Source organism: Microcebus murinus, chromosome 21, assembly GCF_040939455.1.
Source record: "Microcebus murinus isolate Inina chromosome 21, M.murinus_Inina_mat1.0, whole genome shotgun sequence".
Taxonomy (NCBI): Eukaryota; Metazoa; Chordata; class Mammalia; order Primates; family Cheirogaleidae; genus Microcebus; species Microcebus murinus.
This window is the reverse complement of record NC_134124.1, coordinates 2,452,641-2,478,367: the sequence shown is the minus strand read 5'-3', so window position 1 is coordinate 2,478,367 and position 25,727 is coordinate 2,452,641. Positions and strand designations below refer to the sequence as shown.

Sequence of the window (25,727 nt, the reverse complement as noted above, 5' to 3'; positions counted from 1 at the left end):
ATGACTGCCTATTTTTTTTTTTTTTAAGACATAGTCTCACTCTGTTGGCTGGGCTAGAGTGTCGTGGCGTCAGCCTACCCCACAGCAACCTCAAACTCCTGGGCTCAAGCAATCCTACTGCCTCAGTCTCCTGAGTAGCTGGGACTACAGGTATGTGCCACCATGCCCGGCTAATTTTTTCTATATATTTTTAGTTGGCCAATTAATTTCTTTCTATTTTTTTTTTTTTTTTTTTAGTAGAGACAGGGGTTTCGCTCTTGCTCAGGGTGGTTTTGAACTCCTGACCTTGATCGATCCACCCGCCTCGGCCTCCCAGAGTGCTAAGATTATAGGCATGAGCCACCGAGCCCGGCCAAGAGTTTTCAATTTTGATGAAGTCCAATCATACATCATTTCATTTATCAATTGTGCATTTGGTGTCATATCCAAGAAGTCATTGCCAAATCCAATGTTACGAAGATTTTCCCCTATGTTTTCTTCTAAGAGTTTTACAGTTTTAGATTTTCAATTTAAGTCTCTAATCCATTTTGAGTTAATTTTTGTATATGGTGTGAGGTAAGGATCCAACTCATAATCTTGGCATGTAGATATTTAGTTGTCTAAGTACCATTTGTTAAGATGACTTTTTCCCACTGAATTGTTTTGGTGCTGTTAAAAATCAATTGACATAGGTGTATGAGTTTATTTCCAGACTCTCAATTCTGTTCTATTGATCTATATGTCTATCCTCATACCTTTACCACAGTCTTGATTATTGTTTTATAGTAAGGTTTGAAAACAAATATTCTTTCTCTTTATTTTTTTTTCAGGACTTTTTTTTTTTAGCTATTTTAGGTATCTTGTAAACCATATAAATTTTAGAATCAGCTCATTAATTTCTACAAAGGAATCAGCTGGGATTTTGGTAGGGATTGTATTGAATCTATAGATCAGTTGGGAAGTATTGCTATTTTAACAATGTTAAGTCTTCCAATCCACGAACATGGATGTTTCCCATTTATTTAGATCATCTTTAATTTATTTCAACAATGTTTTGTAGTTTTTAGAGTGTACGACACTTTTTTGTTAAAATTTATTTTTTGAGACAGTCTCTCTCTCTCTCTGCTGCCTTGGCTAGAGTGCAGGCATCAGCCTACCTCAAAGCAACCTCAAACTCCTAGGCTCAAGTGATCCTCCTGCCTCAGCCTCCCTAATACCTAGGACTACAGGTGTACCACCATACCCAGGTAATTTTTTTTTTCTATATTTAGTAGAGACAGGGGTAGGGTGGAGAGTCTCGCTCTTGCTCAGGCTTGTCTCAAACTCCTGACCTCAACCAATCCTACAGCCTCAGCCTCCTAGAGTGCCAGGAATACAGGCATGAGCCACCACACCTGGCCATTAAATTTATTCTTTTTTTTTTTTGAGACAGAGTCTCGCTTTGTTGTCCAGGCTAGAGTGAGTGCCGTGGCGTCAGCCTAGCTCACAGCAACCTCAAACTCCTGGACTTGAGTGATCCTTCTGCCTCAGCCTCCCGAGTAGCTGGGACTACAGGCATGTGCCACCATGCCCGGCTAATTTTTTATATATATATCAGTTGGCCAATTAATTTCTTTCTATTTATAGTAGAGACGGGGTCTCGCTCTTGCTCAGGCTGGTTTTGAACTCCTGACCTTGAGCAATCCGCCCGCCTCGGCCTCCCAAGAGCTAGGATTACAGGCGTGAGCCACAGCGCCCGGCCAATTTATTCTTAAATATAGTTTTCTTGTTGCTACTGTGAATGAAATTATCTTAATTTCATTTTTGGATTGTTTTCTGGTGCTATCTTGCATACACATTACAAACCTGCATAAACTGACATAAATGATCTGGTATCTGCTCATGATTTTTTCCTCTCAGATTTTTTCAGAAATGGATCTAAAACAAAGGGAGAAATTTCAGGGGCCCAGATTCCAAGTAACTTTACCATCTTGTTCTATAACTGGAAGGAGACATAACTCCTTTGTAAAGGAAGGTGAAAGTCTAAGAGATAAATGATGTTTCAAAGGTTTTGTATCTTCTGTCATTCTCAAAACCACTTCGGTACGAGTGTCGACTGTAGTCGACAGCCACAGATGAACGCACACAGCGACTTTAGCAGATGGGCGTGATACGACTTTTCTAATTTTTCATTTATCAAAATAAAATTGTGAGCATTTAAAAATAACGTCATTTATTTGGAGGCTTTGTTGGAATAACAAAAAATAAAATAAAATAAAATAAAATAAAATAAAATAAAATAAAATAAAATAAAAATAACGTCATGAAAACATATATGTATATGTTACCTATTCTAATTTACATTACAAGTAAAGCCGCCTGTAAAGTAAAACAAGCTTTCAGTGCTTTAAAGCCTTCCTCATCACACAAGAGCAAAACGGATCCGTCGTCAATGCACAGCAAAAACTACCCTGCGGACGGTGAGTGCCGGTTGTGGGCAAGGTTTCAAGGCTGGTGAGCGCCGTACAGAAGTGGTTAAGAGTAAAAACAAATCTGGCACAAAAAGGGCAAAAGTAACAGTGGCGATGTACAACTGAACTTATTAGAAGGCAACTTCTCTTAAATATGGCTGCTTTCAAATGGAGGACATGAAATATATATTGACTTAAAGGATTCTTCATAGTTTCTCAAATACTCTAAACTGATACATATTTTTTTTTTTTTTGCCAGAACAGGAAAATTTTATGTGTGTGTATTTATTTTTTGCATGGCCTAGTTCTATGGCGGAATATGGAATATGGTCTGAAATCTGAAGGTTTCAAAAAGACAATGAAGGGGCAGTTTTGATGGAATTTAAGTATTAGAGTCAATGCCAAAATTTATGATCAGAAAAATAACTGGGCATTCTTAAAAGTAGCTTTTAAATTTAAACTTTTTTGCATAGTTTTGATGCTACAGTTGAATAATGATAGCTTGAACTATAAGCTTGGCATTTAAAATTTTTTTTCTTAGGCTTTATTTGTGAATCTAGTTTCACTCATAGGACAGTGTTAATATTGAGGGTTGACATATGTGCTAAATTTAGACTTCAAAGGTTCTCTTGCAACTGAGAAGGGTATACTAGTCTCCCAACTCTGTCTCCCATATGAAACCCATTTTTCTTTAGTTACTCTTATAAAAGCTGCCACTTTAGAAAACAAATGAGAAAGGACAGCAGTGATCTAAATCTGGAAATTCAAGGATGAAGCTGCATCTGCCATAAATAGATGCATTCAGCTCTGGTATTTAGTCCAGATGAGATACCGGGTCACCCAGAGAGATGAGGGCCTCAGCACCCCAAGGGACAATAGGCCACGTCAGGAGCTGCTTTTACCTTCAGCTCTGAATTTCCTGCTCTTTATCAGTCTAAATCAGCTCCTGTGTTGAGTTGAGTGCTTAGTGTTTTGCTAATCAGCTTGAAGGGCAGCAGCCACACTACTTGGTTGAGAGCTCAGTTGAGACAGTTTGTGGGAAAGAACTGCTTTTTCATGGGGTAAAAGGGGAAAGTATGCATGATCCTAAGAAAAATGCTCCGCTAGAACTTGGTTTGTATAAAAATTTATGTAGTTATTTTTGATTTTTAACTTCTTAGGGATTGTAACTTGTAAAATAATGGAGTGAAATTAAAATATTTAAAAATATTCTTTTAGAGCATGTCAATCCCAAATGCACTCTCAGGTACACAGATAAGCTGAATGTCTTGGTGCCATAGAAAAGTGTGCCACTTTGCCCATTAGTTGTTCTCTGAAAACAAAAAAGTAAGCACTGCCAGGGTCCAGGGTGTACAGACACTTCACCCTTTACCAAGTCAAAGAGGGTCTCTTCAAGTGGTTAATTACCTCCTGAACCACAGATTCACCAGCCAGTTTTTAGAAAGGGCATTGACTTGTTAATGAGACCAGGGCTATTTCACTATCTATTTAACCACTTCAGCGTGGCGCTCACCAGCCCCGAAGCCTCGCCCACAGCCGGCACTCACAGTCCGCACGGTAGCACGCGCTGTGCGTTGACGACGGATCCGTTTTGCGCTTGTGTGATGAGGAAAGCTTTAAAGCACTGAAAGCCTGTTTTACTTTACAGGCAGCTTTACTTGTAATGTAAATCAGAATAGGTAACATGTACATCTATGTTTTCATGAGATTATTTTTAAATGCTCACAATTTTATTTTGATAAATGAAAAATTAGAAAAGTCGTATCACGGCTGTCTGCTAAAGTCACTGTGCGAGTTCATCTGTGGCTGTCGACTACAGTCGACACTGGTCCCGAAGTGGTTAAAGAACAGAATTTTATAGATGGTCTGACAGTATTTCTTTGTCCTGAGTTAACGCGTAATGCCATCGTCATCAAAGCATTGAGTAATTAGACGCGCACACGTCAACTGTACGTTTTGGGCATCTTACTGCTTTAGGAACAAGTGCTTTGTGAGCTGTTCATGGAGCCTTTTATGGACCCGTCTTTGCCGCTGGTGTCTTTCCGTGTTGGAACGCTATGACAAGCTGTATTATAAGAGTTCACGGCCTGTGACTGGATGTGATTTTGCTTCCTCGGTAATAATTAGCTCACTGAATAAATATTTATTGAACATTGACTATGGGCCAGGCACTGCGTGTGGTTAAGAACAGTCAGATGTTCTCGGCTCCCAGAAAGATTAAGGAAACGGAGATTTCCTGTATTACCCTGAGTCCCATCAGCGAGTGTTTGCCATTCCAGAACATTCCTTGGAGGAATGCATTTGGGGTGGAACTACCTAAGCAGGATGAATGAACGCTGAATTATCTTACCTTTAGATCAGAACTTTTTGAATATAAACTTTTTCATTTTGAGATGATTGTAGGTTTACATGCAATTGTCAGAAATACAGAGAGGCCCTGTGTATCCTTTATCAAATTCCCTCAATAATAATGTCTTGTAAAATGATAGCATAATATGACAACTAGGATACACTGACATTAATAAAGTAGACTTTCTGACACTGAAACCTTCCTGGGCCAAGGGAAATGCTGAACCTAACATCAGTAGAGTTTTTATGTCCCCTAATGGAATTAACTTAATGGTTCGTTATTTTTTCATCCTATACCACGTCACCTCTGCCCTTGAAACGTCGAGGCTTTTGCTCTGTGACTGCGCTCACTCAATAGACATTGGGCATGCACATGCTACGTGTCAGGTACTCTTGGAGATGGTGTAACAGTGGCAGATAAGGTAGACGTGATACTTGCTCTCGTGGAGCTTATGTTACGGCCATGGGGACAGTATACAAAATGAGTAGTCATGTACAGGAACCTCTAGGCAAAGGGCCGAGGCTAGAACAGCTGGAATCATCTTCATTTCTTGAGCTGGTGTCTCTTTGGCAGCTGCACCTCCAGCAGGTGTAGGCTTCATCTTTTCCTTACTCTGTTCACTTTTCCAGCCGATTCCTAGCTTCTAAAAACTCTGTTTACACCCATCCCCTTGTGCTCCCCTTATCTGTTCTTTGCCCTTATGGGTATATTTGATACTCATTTACTCTGTTAGTGGGAGGAAGCAGAGATAAATGCCTGTGTTCAATTCTCCAAGTCAAAAAGAAGAATTCCTGTGTTTTGTTTGAGACAAGGTCTCTCTCTGTCACGCAGGCTGGAGTGCAATTGTGCAGTGCGGTCACAGCTTGCTGTAACCTGGAACTCCTGGGCTCAAGCAATCCTCCCACCTTAGCTGCCCAAGTAACTAGGACCACAGGCATGCACCACCTTTTTTTTTTTTTTTTTTTTTTGTAGAGATGGGGTCTCACTATGTTGACCAGGCTGGTCTTGAACTCCTGGCCTCAAACCTCTCCCTCCTCAGCCTCTCTAAGTGCTAGGGTTACAGGCGTGAGCCACCACACCCAGCCCTCACGTTATATTTCTATTGGATAGCCCAACGGCCCTTCCTCATTATTTTATTCTAAACTCCACATGGATACCTCCCCAAGGTAGAGCTCATGGCACTTCTAAAGGACACACACTATATATTTGTTACTTAATCAAATGCATTTCCTCCTCCTGTGCAGCAGCTTTCTCTTTTGAATAACAACACTCAAAGTACTATTTTATTACGGAACTGCCTAAGCACAACGGAATCATTAATGGTATAAAATGAATCGCAGCTCTTGCTGGCGAAACCAGGCACGATTGAGGAGAGAGGCACAGACCAAAACGTGCGAAACGTGCGTTGCTTTTCTTCAGCTGCCTTTGGAGTGGGGTCCTCAGGGGCTGATCGTCTGTGCTATCCAAGTCACAGGAACCGACAGAACACAGGGAGGTGTCCAGCCCACCAAGAAGACCTGGACCCAGTTCTGCCAAAGTTCTTTCTCTTTCATAAAACCGGTAACACGAAGCTGAGAACCACCATGTAGATACACTAGTGGTATCAGGATTGAGATGTGCCTTGACTTGATAGGTCCTAGGAATAATTTAGGTATTGTCAATGTGATTTGATCAAGCCAGATTAAAACTGGTTAACAGGGAGCACTAGGCTATGTACTTTTGAACAGATTTTTTTCATATTACTACTAAAGACTCCTAATTTTTGGTAATCAGTAGACTTTAACTTACCCTCAGTGGTCATTTTCAAAAGTCATGTGATCCACATGCATAAGAATAGCTGAACACATGCCCACAAATAAACATGAGGTCACCTGGCTTGCAAGATGCTTTAAGGTCTGTGGGTAGAAGGTGCTCTGACATAGTGGGTAACTTGTGCAACAGTACCTGAGATTTCCTTCTGCATTTGCATGCTTAAAATGCCGGGGTGGTCAGAGCCCTCCCTTGGAAGCCATCTCTTGCTTGGTATATGCAGACCTGCAGCAAGAAGGGGCCAAAGTCAGTGAAAACCGTTAAGTGTATGTATATATGTGTGTATATATACACACACAGAGAAATTCACATGACATAAAATTCACCATTCTAAAGTGTAAATTGTTATTTATAGTATAGTCACAAGGTTTTACAATTATCATGATGATCTAATGGCAGAACATTTCTATCATCCTAAAAAGAAACCTCATACCCATTAGTACTCACGCCTCATCCCTTCTTCCTCCCAGCCCAAAGCAACCATTATTCTATTAATACTTCCTGACTGCAGATTTGCCTATTCTGGACACGTCAAAAAATGGAATAATACACTATGTGGGGTTTTTGCTTTATTTAGCGTAGTGTTTCCAAGGTTTATCTCTGTCATAGCGTTGTCAGCACCTCATTTCTTTTTATGTCTGGGTAATATTTCGTCGCACAGATATGCCAAATTCCGTTCATTTATCTGTTGGTGGGCACTTGGATCATCTCTACTTTTTTGGCTGTCGTGAATAATACTGATGTAAATATTTGTGTCCATGTGAATATGTGTTTTTAATTCTCTTGGATATATACCTAAGAATGGAATTGCTGGTTATACGGTAACTCCGAGTTTAGTCATCTGATGGACTGACAAACCGAATACGTTGCATGGTTCCCTCCAGCGGTGCATTCCTTCCTTCACATCCTCGTGGGCACTTTCCTGACTTTGTGATTACAGCCATTCTGGTGCGTATGAAGTGGTATCTAGTTGTGGTTTTGGTTTCATTTGACGTTGAGCATCTTTTCATATGCTTACCCGGTGGAAACCGGTGGCCATTCACATATCTTCTTAAGAGAAATTCAAATTCTCCCGATTCAGATCCTTAGCCTACTTTTAAAACCTGGATTATGTGTCTTGTTACCTGTTGAACTGTAAGCTCCTAAACCTATTAAGGTAAATCTAATTTAGGTAAAACATTCACTGCTCCAGGAAGACCAGAGGGTTGTGGTGTGGCTTTAATTAATTAATCCTTTTCAGGTACTTTACGAAGTTCTTGAAAAGAGCCCTCTTTCACAGAATAGCTGAGAACTAGAACCTAGGTTACAAATCCCATTCCAAGAGCCAGCGAAGAGGACCCAGCTGATCTCCCCTGAAAATCCTTCCTTCTGTGCTTGGCAGCAGCTCCCTCGACCCCTCGTCGCTGAGCCCGAGAGAGTGACTGAAGCTCTCTGCTCTGAGAAGGAAGCAGCCGCCTCGGGTGTGGTAGGGCACATCTTTTTTGTTAAGACCACAAAAAGGAAAAAGTGAAACAGGGCCGGGCACGTGGCTCACGCATGTAATCCTAGCACTCTGAGAGGCCTAGGCGGGAGGACGGCTCAAGGTCAGGAGTTAGAAACCAGCCTGAGCAATAGTGAGACCCCCGTCACTACTAAAAATAAAAAGAAATTAGCTGGACAACTAAAAATATATAATAGAAAAAATCAGCCGGGCATGGTGGCGCATGCCTGTAGTCCCAGCTACTCGGGAAGCTGAGGCAGGAGGATTGCTTGAGCCCAGGAGCTTGAGGTTGCTGTGAGGTAGGCTGATGCCACGGCACTCTAGCCTGGGCTAGAGTGAGACTCTGTCTCAAAAAGAAAAAGAAAGAAAGAAAAGAAAGAGAAACAGGACGTGTGGAGACCTGAAGAGTCCAGGATCTGATGCTGCTTTAGAAGTTGGTTCCCCTGGTGAGGGCTGGTGACGAGTCCTTCATGGCGGAGCCACAGGACCCTTCAAAGCTGGCCGATGCTGGGGAAGACAGGAGTATGGGTCAGTTGGTGCACGAACACTCGATAATTGCTGATTTAATAAGTCCTTTTATTCAATCGCTTCCATAGGAGGGCCGTTTGGTGCCTGAAATGCTGATTGTGCGGACTCCCCTACACACCCCCATGGAACCCACACACATGCGTATGTCCGGCTCCTGGAGGCCACGGCCGTTCTTGGGGTGCTGCTGTCAGCACAGCTCTCACGTGGGCTCAGGTCTCCCGTGTCCTGCCAGCCGCGGTCCTTTCCGTCAAAGCGCTCACTCTCTAGTGCCACACACAGACGCTGAAATGGCCACGTGTTCTACAAGGTAGCATCAGGTAAAACAGGGACCGATGTAGTCTACCTGGGGATACCAGTGAAGGCCTCACTGATGAGGTGACGCTTGCCTCAGGGCTGGTGTGGCTGACAGGTCCTCGCCAGGGATGTTTGCTGGTGGGGGAGGGAAGAAGAAATGAAACTCCAGCACACGGGGTAGAAGCCTCTGTCTCTGGGTTTGCAGCCCGGGCTGCCATCAGCTTAAATATTTTGGCCCCCGTTGGAGTGAAAAGCAAAGGTGGAATCACGGTCAGCCCTCCTTAGTGCAGGAATAGGAAAAAGCAACTGACCTCCACATTTTCTTGCCTTTGATTTTATGTTTATCAAGGGAAATCTTGTTTTCGTTTTTATAGCAAATGTTTATGACTTTGAACCAGGAACTCGCCAGCCTGCCTCTCTCCTGTTTCCCGAGCTACTGGTTTTGCGATTGTGCAAGACTTTGTGAGAGGGTTTCCAGCCACATCAAAGGGCAGGGCTGCCTTTCCTGAAACCCAGGCCTGCTCCGGATCCCGCTCTGGGATCGTTCTCACCTCCTTCCCAGTGGCTGCTTCCCTCAGGGAAGGACTAGCTCCAAACACCCAACTAAGGTGAGATTTTCCTGCTGCCTGACGCTGGCATCCCAGCATTAAAAGGTGTTGTGGCTCCTTATCAGCTTTTCAGCTTCAAGCAACAGAGCAGAGCTGTTTCCGCAGGCCGAGCAAGGTCCGAAGGAAGTGTGCGCTCAGCTGCCCACCGCAGCCCTGGTTGCAGGCAGGGGGAGCAGAGTTACCAACAGCACGGACGGCACCTACGGGAGACCCCTGGGGTCTAAACCAATCCTTAGAGATGAAATCGGGGCTGGGATTTAGTTGAGATCGTATTCCTCAGGAGAAACTCAGATGAGGAATAATGACAATGACTGACACCACCTATTGATGGCCCACTCTAGGCCTGGTGCTAAGACACCTGATCACATCTCACTCAGCTCTACCTGGCAGGTATGTAGCACTGTCCCTGCTTCACAGATGAGGAAACGGAGGTTCTGGAAGGCCGGGATATCTCCACGGCAGGTTTGCCGTGCTCTGGCCTTCAGACTCAGGTCTGGCAGACTCTGGGACCCACACTCTTTCCCGCCACACTGGTGACTCTATCCCGGGATGCCCTGGAGTAGAACACCTCACTGTCCCTGCTCCACTGTGAGAAACCGAGGACGGCCACCGGCCCGCATATGAATCTCTCTCTGCCACTTCCAGGCAGTGCTGCCACTTGCTATTTGTCCCCAGATTCCTTTGGTGCCACCCAGTTAATAGGCACATTCCCGGGCCGGGCGCGGTGGCTCACGCCTGTAATCCTAGCACTCTGGGAGGCCGAGGCGGGCGGATTGCTCGAGTTCAGGAGTTCGAAACCAGCCTGAGCAAGAGCGAGACCCCGTCTCTACTAAAAATAGAAAGAAACTAATTGGCCAACTAAAAATATAGAGAAAATATTAGCCAGGCATGGTGGCGCATGCCTGTAGTCCCAGCAACTCGGGAGGCTGAGGCAGTAGGATTGCTTGAGCCCAGGAGTTTGAGGTTGCTGTGAGCTAGGCTGATGCCATGGCACTCACTCTAGCCCGGGCTACAGTGTGAGACTCTGTCTCAAAAAAAAAAAAAAAAAAAAAAGTAGACACAGTCCCCTTTCATCTCGCTAAGTGATTTGCTAGGAAGGTCAAAAGTAACTAGCTACCTTGTTTTTTCATTTGTTTTTACCTCTCTTGATGCTTCCCTTGAAGTAGAGGAGCTGCTAACTAGACCGTGTGTGTGTGTGTGTGTGTGTGTGTGTGTGCGCGTGCGCGTGTGTGCTGTTACATTCACCCCTGGCAGGGCCCTAAAAATATAATGCATGGACCATGATGCATGCTGGACACACACACCTCCAGGTTTTAGAACAAAGTCTCCTGCATGTGAGAGACTGACCAGACACACCAGTTAAAGTCAGGCAGGTTTCCTGGGTTAAGGGCCTGCAGTCTGCCTCCAGAGCCAGCAGCCAGAACTCACTAAAACATGCACATGGCACGCTGTGACCCAGTTCTGTGCTGAGTCCGTCACGCAGCCTCTGTGTGCAGCCCTGGGCCTAGAGCTCTAGAATTGGATTGTTCTTGCATTGAAAATGCTGACCAGGTGACTCCCCGGCAAGCAGAAATCTGGGAGGTATAGTTCAAACAGGACATTTTTAGCCAGGTACACTGGCTCATGCCTGTCACCCTAGCATTTTGGGAGGCCGAGGCAGGAGGATGGCTTGAGGCCAGGAGTTGGAGGTTGCAGTCAGCTATGATGATTATGATGATGCCACTGTACTCTATGCACTCCAGCCAGGGCAACAAAGTGAGACTCTGTCTCCAAAAATAAAGGACACTTTTAGTAGGGGATGTTTTAGGGTCTGGGTACAAAAGAGACAGCCTGGTCACCCCAGGCCCTGGGGAGGCTGTTGCCCTCTCTGGGGAATGCTGTGGGGGCCCAGCCCGGAGCCTGAGATAGTTTTTAGGAGCCAAAATGAACCTTAGGGGCCACGGGCACAGTGGCTCATGCCTGTAATCCTAGCTCTCTGGGAGGCCAAGGAGGGCAGATCGTTTGAGCTCAGGAGTTCAAAACCAACCTGAGCAAGAGCGAGACCCTGTCTCTACTATAAATAGATATTAATTGGCCAACTAATATATATATATATATATACATATATATATATATATAAAATTAGCCGGGCATGGTGGCGCATGCCTGTAGTCCCAGCTACTCGGGAGGCTGAGGCAGGAGGATTGCTTGAGCCCAGGAGTTTGAGGTTGCTGTGAGCTAGGCTGATGCAACGGCACTCACTCTAGCTGGGCAACAAAGTGAGACAAGAAAGAAGAAAAGGAAAGAAAGAAAGAAAGAAAGAAAGAAAGAGAGAGAGAGAGAGAGAGAGAGAGAGAGAGAGAGAGAGAGAGAGAGAGAGAGAGAAAGAAAGAAAAAAGAAAGAAAGAAAGAAAGAAAGAAAGAAAGAAAGAAAGAAAGAAAGAAAGAAAGAAAGAAAGAAAGAAAGAAAGAAAAGCTCCTTTGACCACCACGTATTTGTCCTTGGTCCACCGGTGTTGCCAGGAGAGGAGAGAAACCTGTACCCATCCATCTCATTAATCCTCTTTTGTCCAGGGATGTGTGGGTAACATCTGAATGGGGACAGGCCAGGAAGACAGAGGAGTCCCAGGCCTGGGGCTGGGGACCAGGCTGAAGGGAAAAAGTTGAGTTGTTATGACCAAAGCAAACAGAAGCTGGGTGTCACCTGGTGTCTGTGGGGAAAGGTGAGATATGTGTACTGCGCAGGAATGTGACGGCCCGGCATTCCTTCCAGGAACTGCTGCTCTGAGAGGGAGTGCTGCCCTGATCCCGGCCAGCCACCCTTCACCCGCCCTGTGCAGAGGTCTTGCCTGTCACAGGAGAAGGTAAGTTTCACTCTCTGAGCACTTTCTTCTCTGGCTGTCTTCCTAGAAAGCTCTGTCTTTGGACAACTGTGGTGAATTCAATGCATAATTAAAAAGCAAACAAACTTGCCCCCATAGAGCATTTGCAATTTAAGTAGACATCTGTGTATAAGCAATAACTCATGCTTTGTTGGATTTCCGAAAATAGACAACATGATTTTGTTGAAAGATTTCTGGCCTTTAATGTCCTTTAATACATGCAGTACCATCTCTGACAGCTACGCAGCTGCTGCCTAAAAGATCGATACATCTTTTGCTTCAAGTATGCACTACAGATCCATTGCTGCCACAACTTGCAAAGACACAAACTTGGGAAAATATTTGCCACAAACAGGAAAATGTATTAATTGCCTTAATGTATAAATAACTCTTACAAATCAATAAGAATACTGATAACCCAACAGAAAAATGTGCAAAGGAAATGGGCAGATCATAGTTAATACAAATGGCTTTTAAATACACAAAATGATGTATTTTATCTCATGATAAAAGAAATGTAAATGTGAGATACTATTTTCACCTTTCATATTTCAGAGATCAAAAAGTTTGATATCGGCCGGGCGCTGTGGCTCACGCCTGCAATCCTAGCTCTTGGGAGGCCGAGGCGGGCGGATTGCTCAAGGTCAGGAGTTCAAAACCAGCCTGAGCGAGACCCTGTCTCTACTATAAATAGAAAGAAATTAATTGGCCAACTGATATATATATAAAAAATTAGCCGGGCATGGTGGCGCATGCCTGTAGTCCCAGCTACTCGGGAGGCTGAGGCAGAAGGATCACTCGAGCCCAGGAGTTTGAGGTTGCTGTGAGCTAGGCTGACGCCACGGCACTCACTCTAGCCTGGGCAACAAAGCGAGACTCTGTCTCAAAAAAAAAAAAAAAAAAAAAAAAAGTTTGATATCACATTGTTAGGATGTAGGAAAATGAGGACTCTAATATACATTTTTTTTTTTTTAAGATACAGGGTCTTGCTATGTTGCCTAGGCTGGTCTTGAATTCCTGGCCTTAAGAAATCCTCCCTTCTCAGCCTCCCAAGTAGCTAGAATTACAGGCCCAAGCCACAGTGCCTGGCTCTAGGGGACTCTTCCAAAGAACTCTACCAGGCCTGAGAAAGTACTGAGGTACTGAAGGGCACAGACACCTGTCTTTTCATGTAGTAGAAAAATATATGCATGTTTTCATCCTCTACATGCAACCGCCCCCGCTTCCCTACCCTCCACCCCCAACCACCATCACTAAGGAAGACTCCACCTTTCCAGCAGTTTCTTTCCCCTCCTCCACTCCAAGATTCTTTGGGCTTTTGTAATACCGAGATAGGAAATGTCAATGCCCTCTAGCCAAAGAACATCAGGAACATAGTTGAGCGAGTTGGGTTCACTGCTTGCTGCAGAGCGGGAAATCACAGGCATGGGGAGCCACGGGGTGTCTCAGGAAGAAAGCATTAAAAAGGACTTATAGGGTTTGGGCTTGTGTTTGCGGGTTTTGAGAGAGTTCAAGAAGCAGGGCTAAGCCGGGCGCAGTGGCTCACACCTGTAATCCTAGCACTTTGGGAGGCCGAGGCGGGCGGATTGCTCAAGGTCAGGAGTTCGAAACCAGCCTGAGCGAGACCCCATCTCTACCAAAAATAGAAATAAATTAATTGACCAACTAAAAATATATATATAAAAATTAGCCGGGCATGGTGGCGCATGCCTGTAGTCCCAGCTACTCTGGAGACTGAGGCAGGAGGATCACTGAGCCCCGGAGATTGAGGTTGCTGTGAGCCAGGCTGACACCACGGCACTCACTCTAGCCTGGGCAACAGAGTGAGACTCTGTCTCAAAAAAAAAAAAAAAAAAAAAAAGGAGCAGGGCTTTATCTGTGTTGGAAGCTGTTAGGAAGCATGAGTTCTGTGATTAGGTACATTAATTTTATCCAGAAAGCAATGACTGGAGTGAGGTCAAACCTACAATTGATAAAGAAGCAGTGGCCACTCTCTAGCTAGGAGGGAAAGATATTTGGTCATTTTTGTAATTTGGACAATGCTCATGTCTTTGCCTGTGTCAGACACAATCACAGAGTTGCTTTTGTTTTTGTCTTTATCCATCCTGGTTAAAAAATGACCTTGTCTCATGTTGACGTCCTGTGAAGTGGTTTATGTTTGAAAGGATAACACCAAGGGCCTTGCTGTGAATGTCAGGTCAGCCTCTGGCCACACCAAGGTCCAGGTGGTGGTCCCAGGCCAACTTCTAGCTGTCAGGGGCTGCGCATCTCTTTCTGGGAAGAGAAGGCTAAGAGAGACATGGGTGGCCAGGATTTCCGTTTTCTGGGAATCCAGGCAGAGAGTTGCTGTGGTGTGCTCAAGACAAACAAGGGGGGGATGGTCATGATGGAGACTCAGACTTTTGGGGGGGAGGGGGGGAAATGGGCATTTATTGAAACCTTAAAATCTGTACCCCCATAATATGCCGAAATAAAAAAAAAGAAAAAGAAAAAAAAAAGACAAACAAGGGGGCAGGAGGGTGGAATGGGTTGATAAGAGTCGCTATGGACACTGTGTCCCCACGGTTTTCAAGAAATATAAGTAAAAACCTTGAACAATTGTTAAATGGTTTTTTGGATGCTAGGTGTGTTCCTTCTATATGACGGTGCTCTGAGACCACGTGGATCAGGGTCTTGAAAGGGCCATTGTCCAGGCCCAGAGCTCCAGCTCCAGCAGAAGCTGACGCCTGAGTGAGGCCAGGAAGGGCCACTCTCAGAAGCCAGGCTCAGGTGCCTGCCTCCTCCAACCCCCACCCCCAGAAGACTCAAGAAGACAGAGTTCCTCAAGCTCCTTGACTCCTGGCCGGAATTCTGGGTCCCGGTTATTACCACCAGCGAGCACCTTTATCCGTCAGAATGCCACCCCGGGAGGACACGGTCCCTGTCCCTAGGCCTGCTGACCCTGAGCGAGAGTGAGGGCAGCTGAGGACAGGAGCAGAGGCCTCAGAGCTGGAGGGGTTTGGCAAAGGGCCGCCAGCTTCTCCTAGGAATGGAGCCTTTCTGGGCAGGGTTGTTCACAGGATAGTTTTGGCAAGTTGTGGCAGAGGGGCCTTCGGACATAGCAAGGAGGCGAGCAAAGTGGCAGGTCCAGGCAGAGGATTCTTTGGAACGTGGAGGTGCCCAAAGGTGAAGGTCTTGGGAGCCCGACTGCAGCCACAGGGGGGTGCATATGGCCAGCACCTAGAGGACCCACTCAGGGCAGCCAGGGTGAATGCACAAGTCCACGGACTTCCCCATGTCTCCCGCCTCCACGGCAGGCCAGAGAGCCTAGAGCCAGGGGTCCGCACACTTTTTAAACAGGGGGCCAGTTCACTGTCCCTCAGACCGTTGGAGGGCCGGACTGTAGTTAAAAAAAAAAAAAAAATCCATGAACAAATTCCTATGCACACTGCACGTATCTTACTTTGAAGTAAAAAACAAACAGGCAAAAACACCCGCAGGTGGCCCGGGGGCCATAGTTTGCGGACGCCTGGCCTAGACTGTGCTGGGTGGTGGGAGAACTGGAAAGAAAGGGGACAAGAATGGGAGACAAGAGCCCGTGGCGGGAGTTAAAAGAGCTGCAAGAGTTTTGGAAACGGGGTGTCTAGAGGGAGGGTTGATCAAGGCGCGTGTGAACATCCGCAGCCGCACTCAGAGGCACAGGACTGGGCGCAACCTTGGGCGGATCTGTTTTCCTGGCCGGGTTTGAGAGGAAAAGGGGCAGCCACCTGGCCTGGGCCTCCCCGCCAAGGGGGGTGTCGGGGCCCGCGGGACCTGGACACCAGGGGCGCGTCTAGCCTGGCCGCGCTGGAGGTGGGCGGGCAGTGGTCGCAGTCGCCCTCCTTCCCCCGCGCTCCCGCGTCCGGCCCGGGCGAGAGGCCTGTCCGGCGGGGAGAACACACCGTGCACCCCTCGTCCGGGCGCGGCCCGCGAGCAGCAGCACAAAGGCGCGGCAGCTCCCGCCCCCGGCGGCCGGACGTGGCGCCTCCCCTGTGTCCGCGGCCGGAGCCGGGAGGTGGGGTCGGAGCCCGAGCCGGGGCTCTGATGTCACCGCGCGGCGGCGGCCGCCCGGGAGCGCGTCTCGGGCCGCACGGCAGGTACGCGGCGGGGCGGGCGGCGGCGCGCGGCCGTGGGGTCGGCGGGCGGCTCGGGGGAGGCGGGCGGCGGGGACAGCGCGGGGGCGACGAGGCGGGTGGGGGCGGGGCCGCGGGCAGCGCGCGGCGTTCGCCGGGTGTCGGTCCCCGCGCCGAGTCCGGTGGCGCGAGTGGAGCCGCGCCCCTGCGCGCCTTTGCCCGGCGCGGTGCGGGCAGGGGACACAGCCGGGCGGCCGGCCGAGCTGCGGGGGACCCGCGTGTGGCCGGCGCGCGCAGTGGGGTCTCAAGTTCCCGACCCCCGGCCCCGCCCTTCCTCGCGGAGCGGCTGGAGAATCCGGGCCCCTCTGGCCCGGGCCCGCGCCGTCCCTGTGCGCGCGGTCCGAGCCCTCCTTCCCCCGCGGCGAACCCAACCGGAAAGTCCGAGAAGTGCGCGGGTCGGCGGCCACCCGCCCTCCCGCCGCCCCGCGGGACTCTGCGGCCCCCTGCGGTCGCCGGGGCCCGCTCCCCTCTGCCTCCCCGCGCGCCTCGACCCCCGGAGCTTGAAGCCTCGGGTACCGAGGTCGGGGCGCGCCCGCGGCCTCCCGTCCCCAGGTGTCGCCGGCGTCCTGCACTTCCTGCGCGCGGCGCGGAGCTGGGTCCCTGGAGAGCCCGCATCGGGGCTGCGGCACCGACGAGCTGCGGAACCGGCCGCTCTCGGGGAGCGCGGGCACCGCGTGGGCTGCGCGGTCGGCGCCAACGCGCAGGGACAGTGGGGGGACGCTGGGAACAGGGGGGCCGCGGAACTTACCGGAACGCCCGCCCGGCCAGACCTAGCCGGAGGTTGGCCCGGGACCCAGGAACTCAGCCTGGCTGGGAGAGCGACGTGCAGACAGCGCCCCCACAGTGAGCCCGGCTCTGAGGGAGGATGGCTGGGAGGGGCGGCCGGGACTAGCAGGGTCAGATGTGAGGTGGCCTTGCAGAGAGGTCGGATTGAAATCCTGATCATTTGAATTTGAGGCTGGCTATTTCCCGGCGCCTCCTCGGTCACCTTACCTGGGTCTGTTCCCACTGCCTTGGTGGGATTAAAAGTGTCATCGTCTATTTCCCCAACAACCCCTAACTGGAAACGTGGGTCGCTTGCTTGCCTGGCCCACCCTGTCCGCCCGGCTCCAGACCAGACCTCCCAGTCACTGCAAGGCCCACGGGCTCCAGACCGGAGGAGCACCGGACCCCTCTGGCCAGTCCCCAGCCCCAGCTTGCTCCTTCCGGACTGGTGCCTCCGCCTCTCAGCCCCCGAACTCTGAATGCTGAACTCATCTTTGTCTCCTCTTCCTCTCTTGCTCCTCCATTCAGGTGCCAAATATATATGGAATGTTTCCCTCCTCTCCCCCCAGAACCCCAATCTGGCGGCTTTCTAGCAGGGATTCCGTGCTGTTCCCCCTGCTCTGGTGAGGCTTGGCCAAATGCCTGCAGAGTTCTTTGAGCTCCAGCCTCTGGACTTGGGTTCCGGCGGCACAGGCTCTGCGGTCCAGCCCACAGCTGACACTGATGCTGAGGTGGGGGCCCTTAGGGTATGGCTACCCCCTGCCACAGGGGGCTGGCTGAACTGCAGGAAGCTCTCTGCAGCCAGAGAAATGTGAAAACTCCTTGGTACTTTGTGCTTTGGCCCCAATACACACTAAAGCAGCTGGGCCCTCCTGGCATGGCAGGTTCTGCAGAAGGCACAATGTGAGCATGTGAGGTTGATGTCTTGTATGGACGTCAGTCTGGTGGGGCCACTAATGCAGACGCATCCTCAAGACAAGTTAGAGTCAATATAAGACAGATGCACATACACATTTTTATTGCCCATTCAAGCGGTTTTCATTTGCTGGATTCAGAATCCTTTGTTAACTCACAAATAAGAGATTTTTATAGATTTTCAAGGCCTCATTTGAGGAAACATCGTTGTATCTTGTCGGCCCTTGTCTGTGGATGTGGCAAGCCCAAATGGGCAGGATGAGTGCCATGAGCCAGGGAAACAGCGCTGCCAAGCTGGGGGCACTAGGACCAGGCCTACGAAGAGAAAGGGCTGGTGTCTGAGCCCCCAGGAGCTGCTATTCAGAGTAGCTCATTGTCCTGAAGTTTAGAGAGTGGAAATGCTTTGCAGAAGAATCCCCAAGCCTGAGTGTGAGGGCCAACCTGCAGGGCTTAATGGGCATAAAGATGCCCCCCAGGTGGGTCATGTCAAGATGTTCTGGTCCCTGGTCTGCCGGGAGCCCCTCCTAGGAACGTTGCAGGGACTGCCTCTGCCTTGTAGGAAACACTGTACCCTCCTGCCACTAACTGCCCTACTTCCCTAACCAGCAATCTGTAACATTATGGGCCGCAGGGAGGTTCACAGAGGGTAGCTCTGCACTCCCAGTAGTGTCTAGGAGGCTCAAACAAGCCTGTCCTTTGGTCCCCACCCCAGCTGCATGTGGCCACCCTACTTGTCCATCAAGCAGCTCAGGGAAGGCAAGCCACTCCCCACCGCCAAAGTCTCCATAGTTCATAGGGAGCCCCACCCACCCAACCCTTAACCTGGGTACCCCTCGAGGGACTGGGGAGGTGTGGATTTCTGGCCAGTCCTGGTCTGTTTGTTGCTAACAGTGCACGAGGAACCTGGTCAGTGTCCGTGGTAGCCAGTGCTTCACCCACCCTGCCCTCTTCCCCAGAAAAGTCTTTCAGGAAGGAGAGAACGGTGTGCAGAAGTTCAGGAGCCCTCGTCCCTCTCTACGAAGGCCGCCCCTACATCTACTCCCCGCAAGTCTGTTCTTTCCCTTTGCCATTCAACAAATATTTACTTAAGGTTGACTACGTGCCAGGCACTGTGCCAGACACCGAGGGCACAGTGATGAGTAAGAGCAGGGCCCGTCCTCAGGAAGCTCAGGGGTGGGATTGGAGGACAGAATCCCAAGCAAGCCAACAATTACAATGTGGGGTGATGGGTGCTAGGTGGGGAGAAGCTCAGGACACGGCAGGAATCCCAAAAGGTCAGGAGACCTCTCAGCTGAGCCCTATAGTATCAACAAGAGTAGCAGGGCAAAGAGGGGGTCAGTGGGTCATTTCTAGACAAAAGGCAAAGTCTCAGAAGCAGGGACCATATTATTCTGGAATGTCAATAGAGCGTGGGGAGCTGGGAGCAACTGTTCCTCACAGCGGAGTCTGGGTTTTGTTGGGAGGATTCAGGCGGCTGGGGCAGGCAGGGGGCATGACACACTGGCTGTCAGCAGGGTTTGCTCCCAGGAAATTGATTCTGGCTGCAGTGAGCTTGGAGGCAGGCCCAGAGTCCAGGCAGGGCTGTGCCACTTGCCAGCTATGTGTCCCTGGGCAAACCACTTCCCCCTCAGAACCAGTGTCCTCATCTGTAAAACGCAGATAGCAGTTGCGAGGATCAAGATAAATATTTCTATAAAGCACGGGACCATAGCAGGCACAGAGGAAGGGAGGAAGGCCGTGAAGCTGCCCCTGCCCTGGGTCTCCCCACTCCTTTCTTGGCTCCCCTGTGATCTCAGATCATTTTAGACCCGTGTTTGTTGGGGAAAGATCACGCGGAGAGGCTAACAGAGCTGCCAGGAAGCAGCCTGGGTGGAACAGGGCTGGGGAGGAAAGGACCTTGGGTAGGATCTCAGCTCTGCAGGGGGAGCAGGGTAGAAGGTGCTGCTGTGGACTAGGGGGCCCAGCAGGGGGTAGGAGCCAGGCGCCAGCCAGTTCCTTTCTCCTGAGCTGAGGCCCTCAACCACCAGAGTAGCTCCTTGGGACTGGTCCTACTGCTCCCCATCCCTGACCCCAGGGTGACGCCCCAAAATCTGGGGGAAAGGGGATGCCTGCCAGTGTCAGGGACAGTGTGGCCGCAGAGAGGACCTATAAGCGCCTAGCTCTCCGCGCTGGAGGGGCCAGCAGGCTGTTCTAACCCTTACCTGGAGTTCCTCACCCACCACTCCACGTACGTTTTTCCAGGACCCACGGAGCCAGCCAGTGCCCACCCACCCGCGCAGCCATGGAGGCCCTGGGTGCTGGGGGCGAGCGCGCCTCCCCAGCCTCGTCCACCCGCAGCCTGGACCTGCGGCGGCTGTCCGTGCGCGCAGACTCGGCCTACAGCTCTTTCTCCGCGGCTTCGGGCGGTCCTGAGCAGCGCACGCCGTCGCCGGGGACCGACCTCCTGCCTTACCTAGACTGGGACTACGTGCGCGTGGTTTGGGGCGGCCCGGCACCCGCCCTGCCAGACGCCGCGCCTCGTACATCCCCGCGGCCCCGGCCTGCGTCGCTACGGCCCGCGGTCGCTACGCGCAATGGGCCCCAGCAGCCGGAGGTTCCAGGCATCCCGGGGCCACTAAACAGACAGGCCACCCCTCTGCTTTACGCGCTGGCGGCGGAGGCAGAAGCCGCGGCGCGAGCCGCCGAGCCGCCCAGCCCGCCGGCCTCGAGGGCCGCCTACCGCCAGCGGCTGCAGGGCGCGCAGCGGCGCGTGCTCCGGGAGACGTCCTTCCAGCGCAAGGAGCTCCGCATGAGCCTGCCCGCCCGCCTGCGGCCCGCCGCCCCCGCGCGGCCCCCCGCCGTGCACGCGCGCTCCGCCTCGCTGAGCCACCCGGGCGGGGAGGTGGAGCCCGCCTGCTCCCGGACTCCCGCGCCAGGAACCGCGGGCCGGGGTCCCCTCACCAACCAGCAGCGGAAGTGGTGCTTCTCCGAGCCGGGGAAGCTGGACCGCGTGGGTCGAGGCGGGGGGCCGGCAGGGGAATGCACGGGTGAAGCCTGCTCCAGCACTGGCCTCGCCGGGCCCCAGCCCCAGGCGTTGCAGCATCCCGCGCTGGCTGAGTTAGAATGTCACCGGATCAGATGGCTGCCCAAGACCCAGCCCCGAAGCACAGCCTACCTGCACTCCGGGTCCTCGAAGCTCGCAGACACCTACAGGCCTGCCGGTCGCAGTCGGAGCGCTTCAGGCGAAGTCTCGGGTTCCTGGGGAGGTTCTGCAGGGGCCATGCCCGGCGTCCAGGTATGGAAGAGGGGGGAGTCAGGCTGGCGGGGACGTGGGGGAGCATCTGGGAAACTGAAAACTCGAGCCACATTTCATTCCACTGTTCGTCTTTCTAGGCTGTTCCCCAAGGAGCAGAAACCCCCAGACCATTGTTTCAGACCAAACTTTCCAGGTGAGACTCTGTGGACCGAGCTGGGGATGGGGGCAGCTTTCACACTCTTGCCCAAGAAAGGAGGCCACACACCTAGCCTCAGTCTGGGCCTTCTGTCTTTTGCACATTGAACACCCTCCTGTCTCCTTGGTGCAACACCAAAATTTTCCTTCCTGGTCACTGCGGTCAGTGTGGGGTTCCTGCCTCCAGGTTCTTGACTCAGAAGGAGACGACAGCAGTGTGTCCCCCAGACGACCCGCAGAGCATCCCTGCCGACTGTGAGCAGAGGGTCTCAGAGACCGGCATGGTGCCTGCCCGGCTCGCGTCTGTTTCTGCTGATGACGTGTTCCTGGAAGAAGCCCCACCAGTCAGAAGGAGATCGCCACCAGCCTCCCATGCCCCCAAAGGGCTCCCAACCAGGTGCATTCCCTCTTGCTTCCAAGCATCACGAGACATCCTCCTCTCAACACACATCTACAAACTGCTAGGGGGCAGAGAACCCTCTCCTAAATGGACCCGGGGAGCCCCGATGGTGGGGGTGGGGGCAGGCAGCCCTTCGGGGCTACCCCTTTTCTGTGGCTGGAGCTTTTTTGTTTCTTTATCTACTCTGCTTCCAGAGTCCCTGCCTCTGACCAGCAGTGTGGAACTGACTTGGGCCAAAGGGCCGGTCAGGCTGAAATCTCCGCAGAGGACCCCCTCCATGAGCACCCAGGGACTGCAGGGGCCGATGACTGCTGGCAGAGAGTGAATGGTTCTGCGGATGTTTCCAGGCCCCCAAGCTGTAGCCCCCCTGGGACTGCAAATGGTGACATCCCAACTAGTGACCCTGCTGGACAGCTGACCACTGACCCCCTGGCAGCTGCAGAAAGTGACCTCCTCAAACCTCTCCCAGTTGCCCCAGAGCCCCCTCCCCATAGTGCCCTGGCCTGGGCCACTGGCCAGCCTGGTTCCAGGCCAACATGGCCCAGCCAGCGCCTTGAGGAGCTGGTGCAGGAGCTGGCCAGACTGGATCCCTCTCTGTGTGACACTCTTGCTTTCCAGCCCAGTCCAGAGCTACCCCTAGGCCTGCTGGATGGGCTGATTCCGTTAGCGGAGGTCTGGGCTGCAGTGAGCACAGCCTGTGGGGAGGCTGGAGAGGAGGCTGCTGGTGCTTCCGAGCCAGGGTGAGTGACAGGCACCAGGGACTTCTGAGTCTAAGCACCTGAGTCTGGGGCAGGACAACCCAAGGAGCTCTGGCTTTGTCCTCAGGCCCTACCAATTCAGCTTCACCCAGCTCCTGCCAACTTCTCAGGAGGAAACAAGGCTCGAAAACTCTGCCACCCACCCAGTGCCTGACCAGCCATCTAGCGAGGGGTTCCTGGCACCAAGCAACAGCATCCAGGCCAAGAAAGTAAGTTTGGGGGGTTGGGGAGGCTGGGGGGAGGGCAAGAGCCCAAAGTCCGGGCACAGAAGTCAGGGGCCTGGCACAACAGCCTTGAGTACCCAGGCCTCCCCACAGGTGGAGCTAGCCAGCCTCCTCCAAAAGATGCTGCGGGACCTTCATGCCGAGCAGGAGAGGCTGCGCGGGGCAGCCCAAGCGTGGGCCAGAAGCCAAGCGGCTCTGGAGGCTGCAGTGAGCCAGGCCTGTCCACCCCGGCATCTGGAGAGGTTCAGCCGGTTCATGGCAGACCTAGAACGCGTGCTTGGCCTCCTGCTGCTTCTGGCCAGTCGCCTGGCCCGCGTGCACCGCGCCCTGGCCTGGGCGGGCTCAGAAGGCGACCCTGAGGAGCGGGTAAAAGGGGTTCAGGCTGGGGGCAGGCAGGGCGGTGAGGGGCCCGCCGCCTCTCCCGCTGGAAACATGCGGGCAGCGCGGTGTAGTCGCCCTGCTCACGGCGCCCTCTCCCTGCGACTCCAGGCTTCCCTGCTGCAGCGCCTCGGGTTCCTGCAGCGGCAGCAGCGGGACGCCCGGCAGCTGAAGGAGCACGTGGCGCGGCGCGAGCGGGACCTGCGCGAGGTGCTGGTGCGGGCACTGCCGGCCGAGGCGCTGCGCTCCTACGGCGCCCTGCTGGCCGGCAAGGCCGCCGTCCTGGCCCAGCAGCGCAGCCTGGACGAGCGCGTCCGGTTGCTTCAGGACCAACTGGACGCCGTCAGTAGCGACCTTGGCCATCATCCCCCGTCTCCCAGGCCGGCCCGGCCCCCGGAGACCTGTCCCCCGGATGAACAGCCCTTATCTCCTCCCCGTGCCTAGTTATGGGTGGTGGGGCGCCCCTACCTTTCACCCACACAACGGGGTGATGCTGGTTTGTCCTGTGCTTTTCCCTTGAGGGGGTGGGAGGACGCAGGCCAGACCTTGCCAGCATAGTCCTTCGAAGTGTTCTCATGTGGCCTTACCCAAATCTTGAGGGTTATTTGATAATTAACTTATGGGTCTTAAAAACTGCAGTATTACCTCGTTCAGTGATGAGAGAGGGGCCGTCAGGGTTGGAGGGAGGAGAGAGACAAGTCTGAGGAGCACTTCAACTTAAAGTGCAAAACTGCCTTTTTTGTTCCTTCAATAAAAATTACTAAGAAAGTGTATGTGTCACCTGTGGCACAGCTGGGGAGAGGTGAGAGAAGCGTCTTGTTTACAAACTGCAGACGCCAGCCTCGGCTGACTAGGGCAGAAGAGGGATTGGTTGGCAGAGTTATGGGTCAAGTCCTGCAATGCTGGGAACACCGGAGAACCAGGCTTGAAACGGGAAGGGACCAGGTAGATACTGGGCCCTCAGCTGACTGCTGCCAGTAATCTGTCCTGGACACTACACCACTACCACAGAAGCCTAGATCTGATTGGCTGAGTCCGGGGTTCCTTGGCTGGGTTTAGCCAACCCCCCAACTTCAGTAGTGAAAGTGAAGGTCCTCCCTCCCTTCCAGACTCAAACTATAGGGAATCCCCCCAAACTGAAAATGGGCTCAGATGCTTGCTGCCTAAATACCCTGACAAATGTTCGGTATGCATGGACATTTGGGGACATTCCTTCCAAGACCCAGAAAGAACTTTCTTCCTTTTCCAATTATGTTATGAAAACTGAGTTTATCCTATTCTTCTCCAGAGACAGCCAGGCCTGAGGAGAACAGTCAAAGGTGGGAGCTTAAGGTGAAGGTTGGGGGGGGCTAGAGACCTTCCACTGGAGTGGCAGCTGCCGTGGTGTGGTGCAAAGGTGATCTGGGGGTGCGCTGGGGGTGGCAGTGGGAAGTCAGGGGCTGGAGTGGTACGACACACAGGACAAACTCCTGCATTTGTGCATCAGCCCTGGGTACACAGAATCAAAGTTAGGTGCTCAGATATACACGTGAAAATCTGCTACAGCATTTGTGGCTGCACGTCCCAGGGACAAGAACACTGCTCTGCAAATGTTCAGTGTATTTTTGGAAGTTGGGCACATTAAAAAGCACGTGTGTGTGTGTATTTAAAGCCAACTGACCCCAAAGTGAGAACTCTGTGCTTCTGGGTTTGTTTTCTGATGTGTATTGTCACTAAATGCAACTGGTTGGGAATTTTAAATGGTCGTATTCATACCAGAAGCATTAGTTATAACAGTTGTGCTATTGAGCACAGAACAATGCTCACATTGTGCCGTTTTATAAAAAACATATGGGGCTCCTGCTGAGGTTCTGACATTATGCTTTGCTTCGCTCCTTTGAACACTGTGGGCAGGGCCTCCGCTCCAGGGTCCTCAGCCGAGCAGGCGCGTTCAGAAGCTACTAATTGCTGCCTTTTCCCCTGTGCGGCCCCCATCGCATTCTCCCACTGTGATGTTCTTAGAAGCACCTCTGACGCCGCCGTCAAGCCAGTGGGAACTGTGTACTTCGGACAAAGCACTCCAACCCCGGCTGGGCGTGGGGGCTGCGGGGCGCCTGCCGTCTTCCCATCAAACGTGGGCTTCGGTTCTGCGCTGAGTTTTTCCACAGGGAAATAAATGTGAGGGTGTCCTTGCCAGGTCAGGAGAGCCCCCAAAGGAAGGCCACACCGCCTGCGCCGGCCCTCCCGTCGCCTTGCCTCTGTCTCCTGCTTGCTCCAGTCCTCCTTTCCATGCTGACGTCTCCTCAGCGGTCTGGAGTGAGCGCCCTGCAACCGGTCCCGATGGGTACCACCGCCGGGCTCCGGGGAC

The 25,727-nt window shown here is 51.6% G+C and overlaps 1 protein-coding gene and 1 long non-coding RNA gene across 2 annotated transcripts; one reads left to right on the top strand and one right to left on the bottom strand.

Moving 5' to 3' along the window:
• Positions 1-327: 327 nt before the first annotated feature.
• LOC105869967 (uncharacterized) lies at positions 328-17,444 on the bottom strand. Its single transcript, XR_001153363.2, has 3 exons — positions 17,259-17,444; positions 6,724-6,813; positions 328-6,415 (listed from the first exon to the last, which is right to left on the bottom strand). It is a non-coding gene; the product is annotated as an uncharacterized LOC105869967 (long non-coding RNA).
• SHROOM1 (shroom family member 1) lies at positions 16,391-24,151 on the top strand. Its single transcript, XM_012762146.2, has 8 exons — positions 16,391-16,474; positions 20,432-21,464; positions 21,563-21,618; positions 21,808-22,017; positions 22,215-22,760; positions 22,846-22,987; positions 23,096-23,368; positions 23,492-24,151. The coding sequence occupies exons 1-8, from the start codon at positions 16,422-16,424 to the stop codon at positions 23,822-23,824; spliced, it is 2,646 nt and encodes an 881-aa protein (XP_012617600.2). The 5' UTR covers positions 16,391-16,421; the 3' UTR covers positions 23,825-24,151.
• The last annotated feature ends 1,576 nt before the right edge of the window (positions 24,152-25,727 follow it).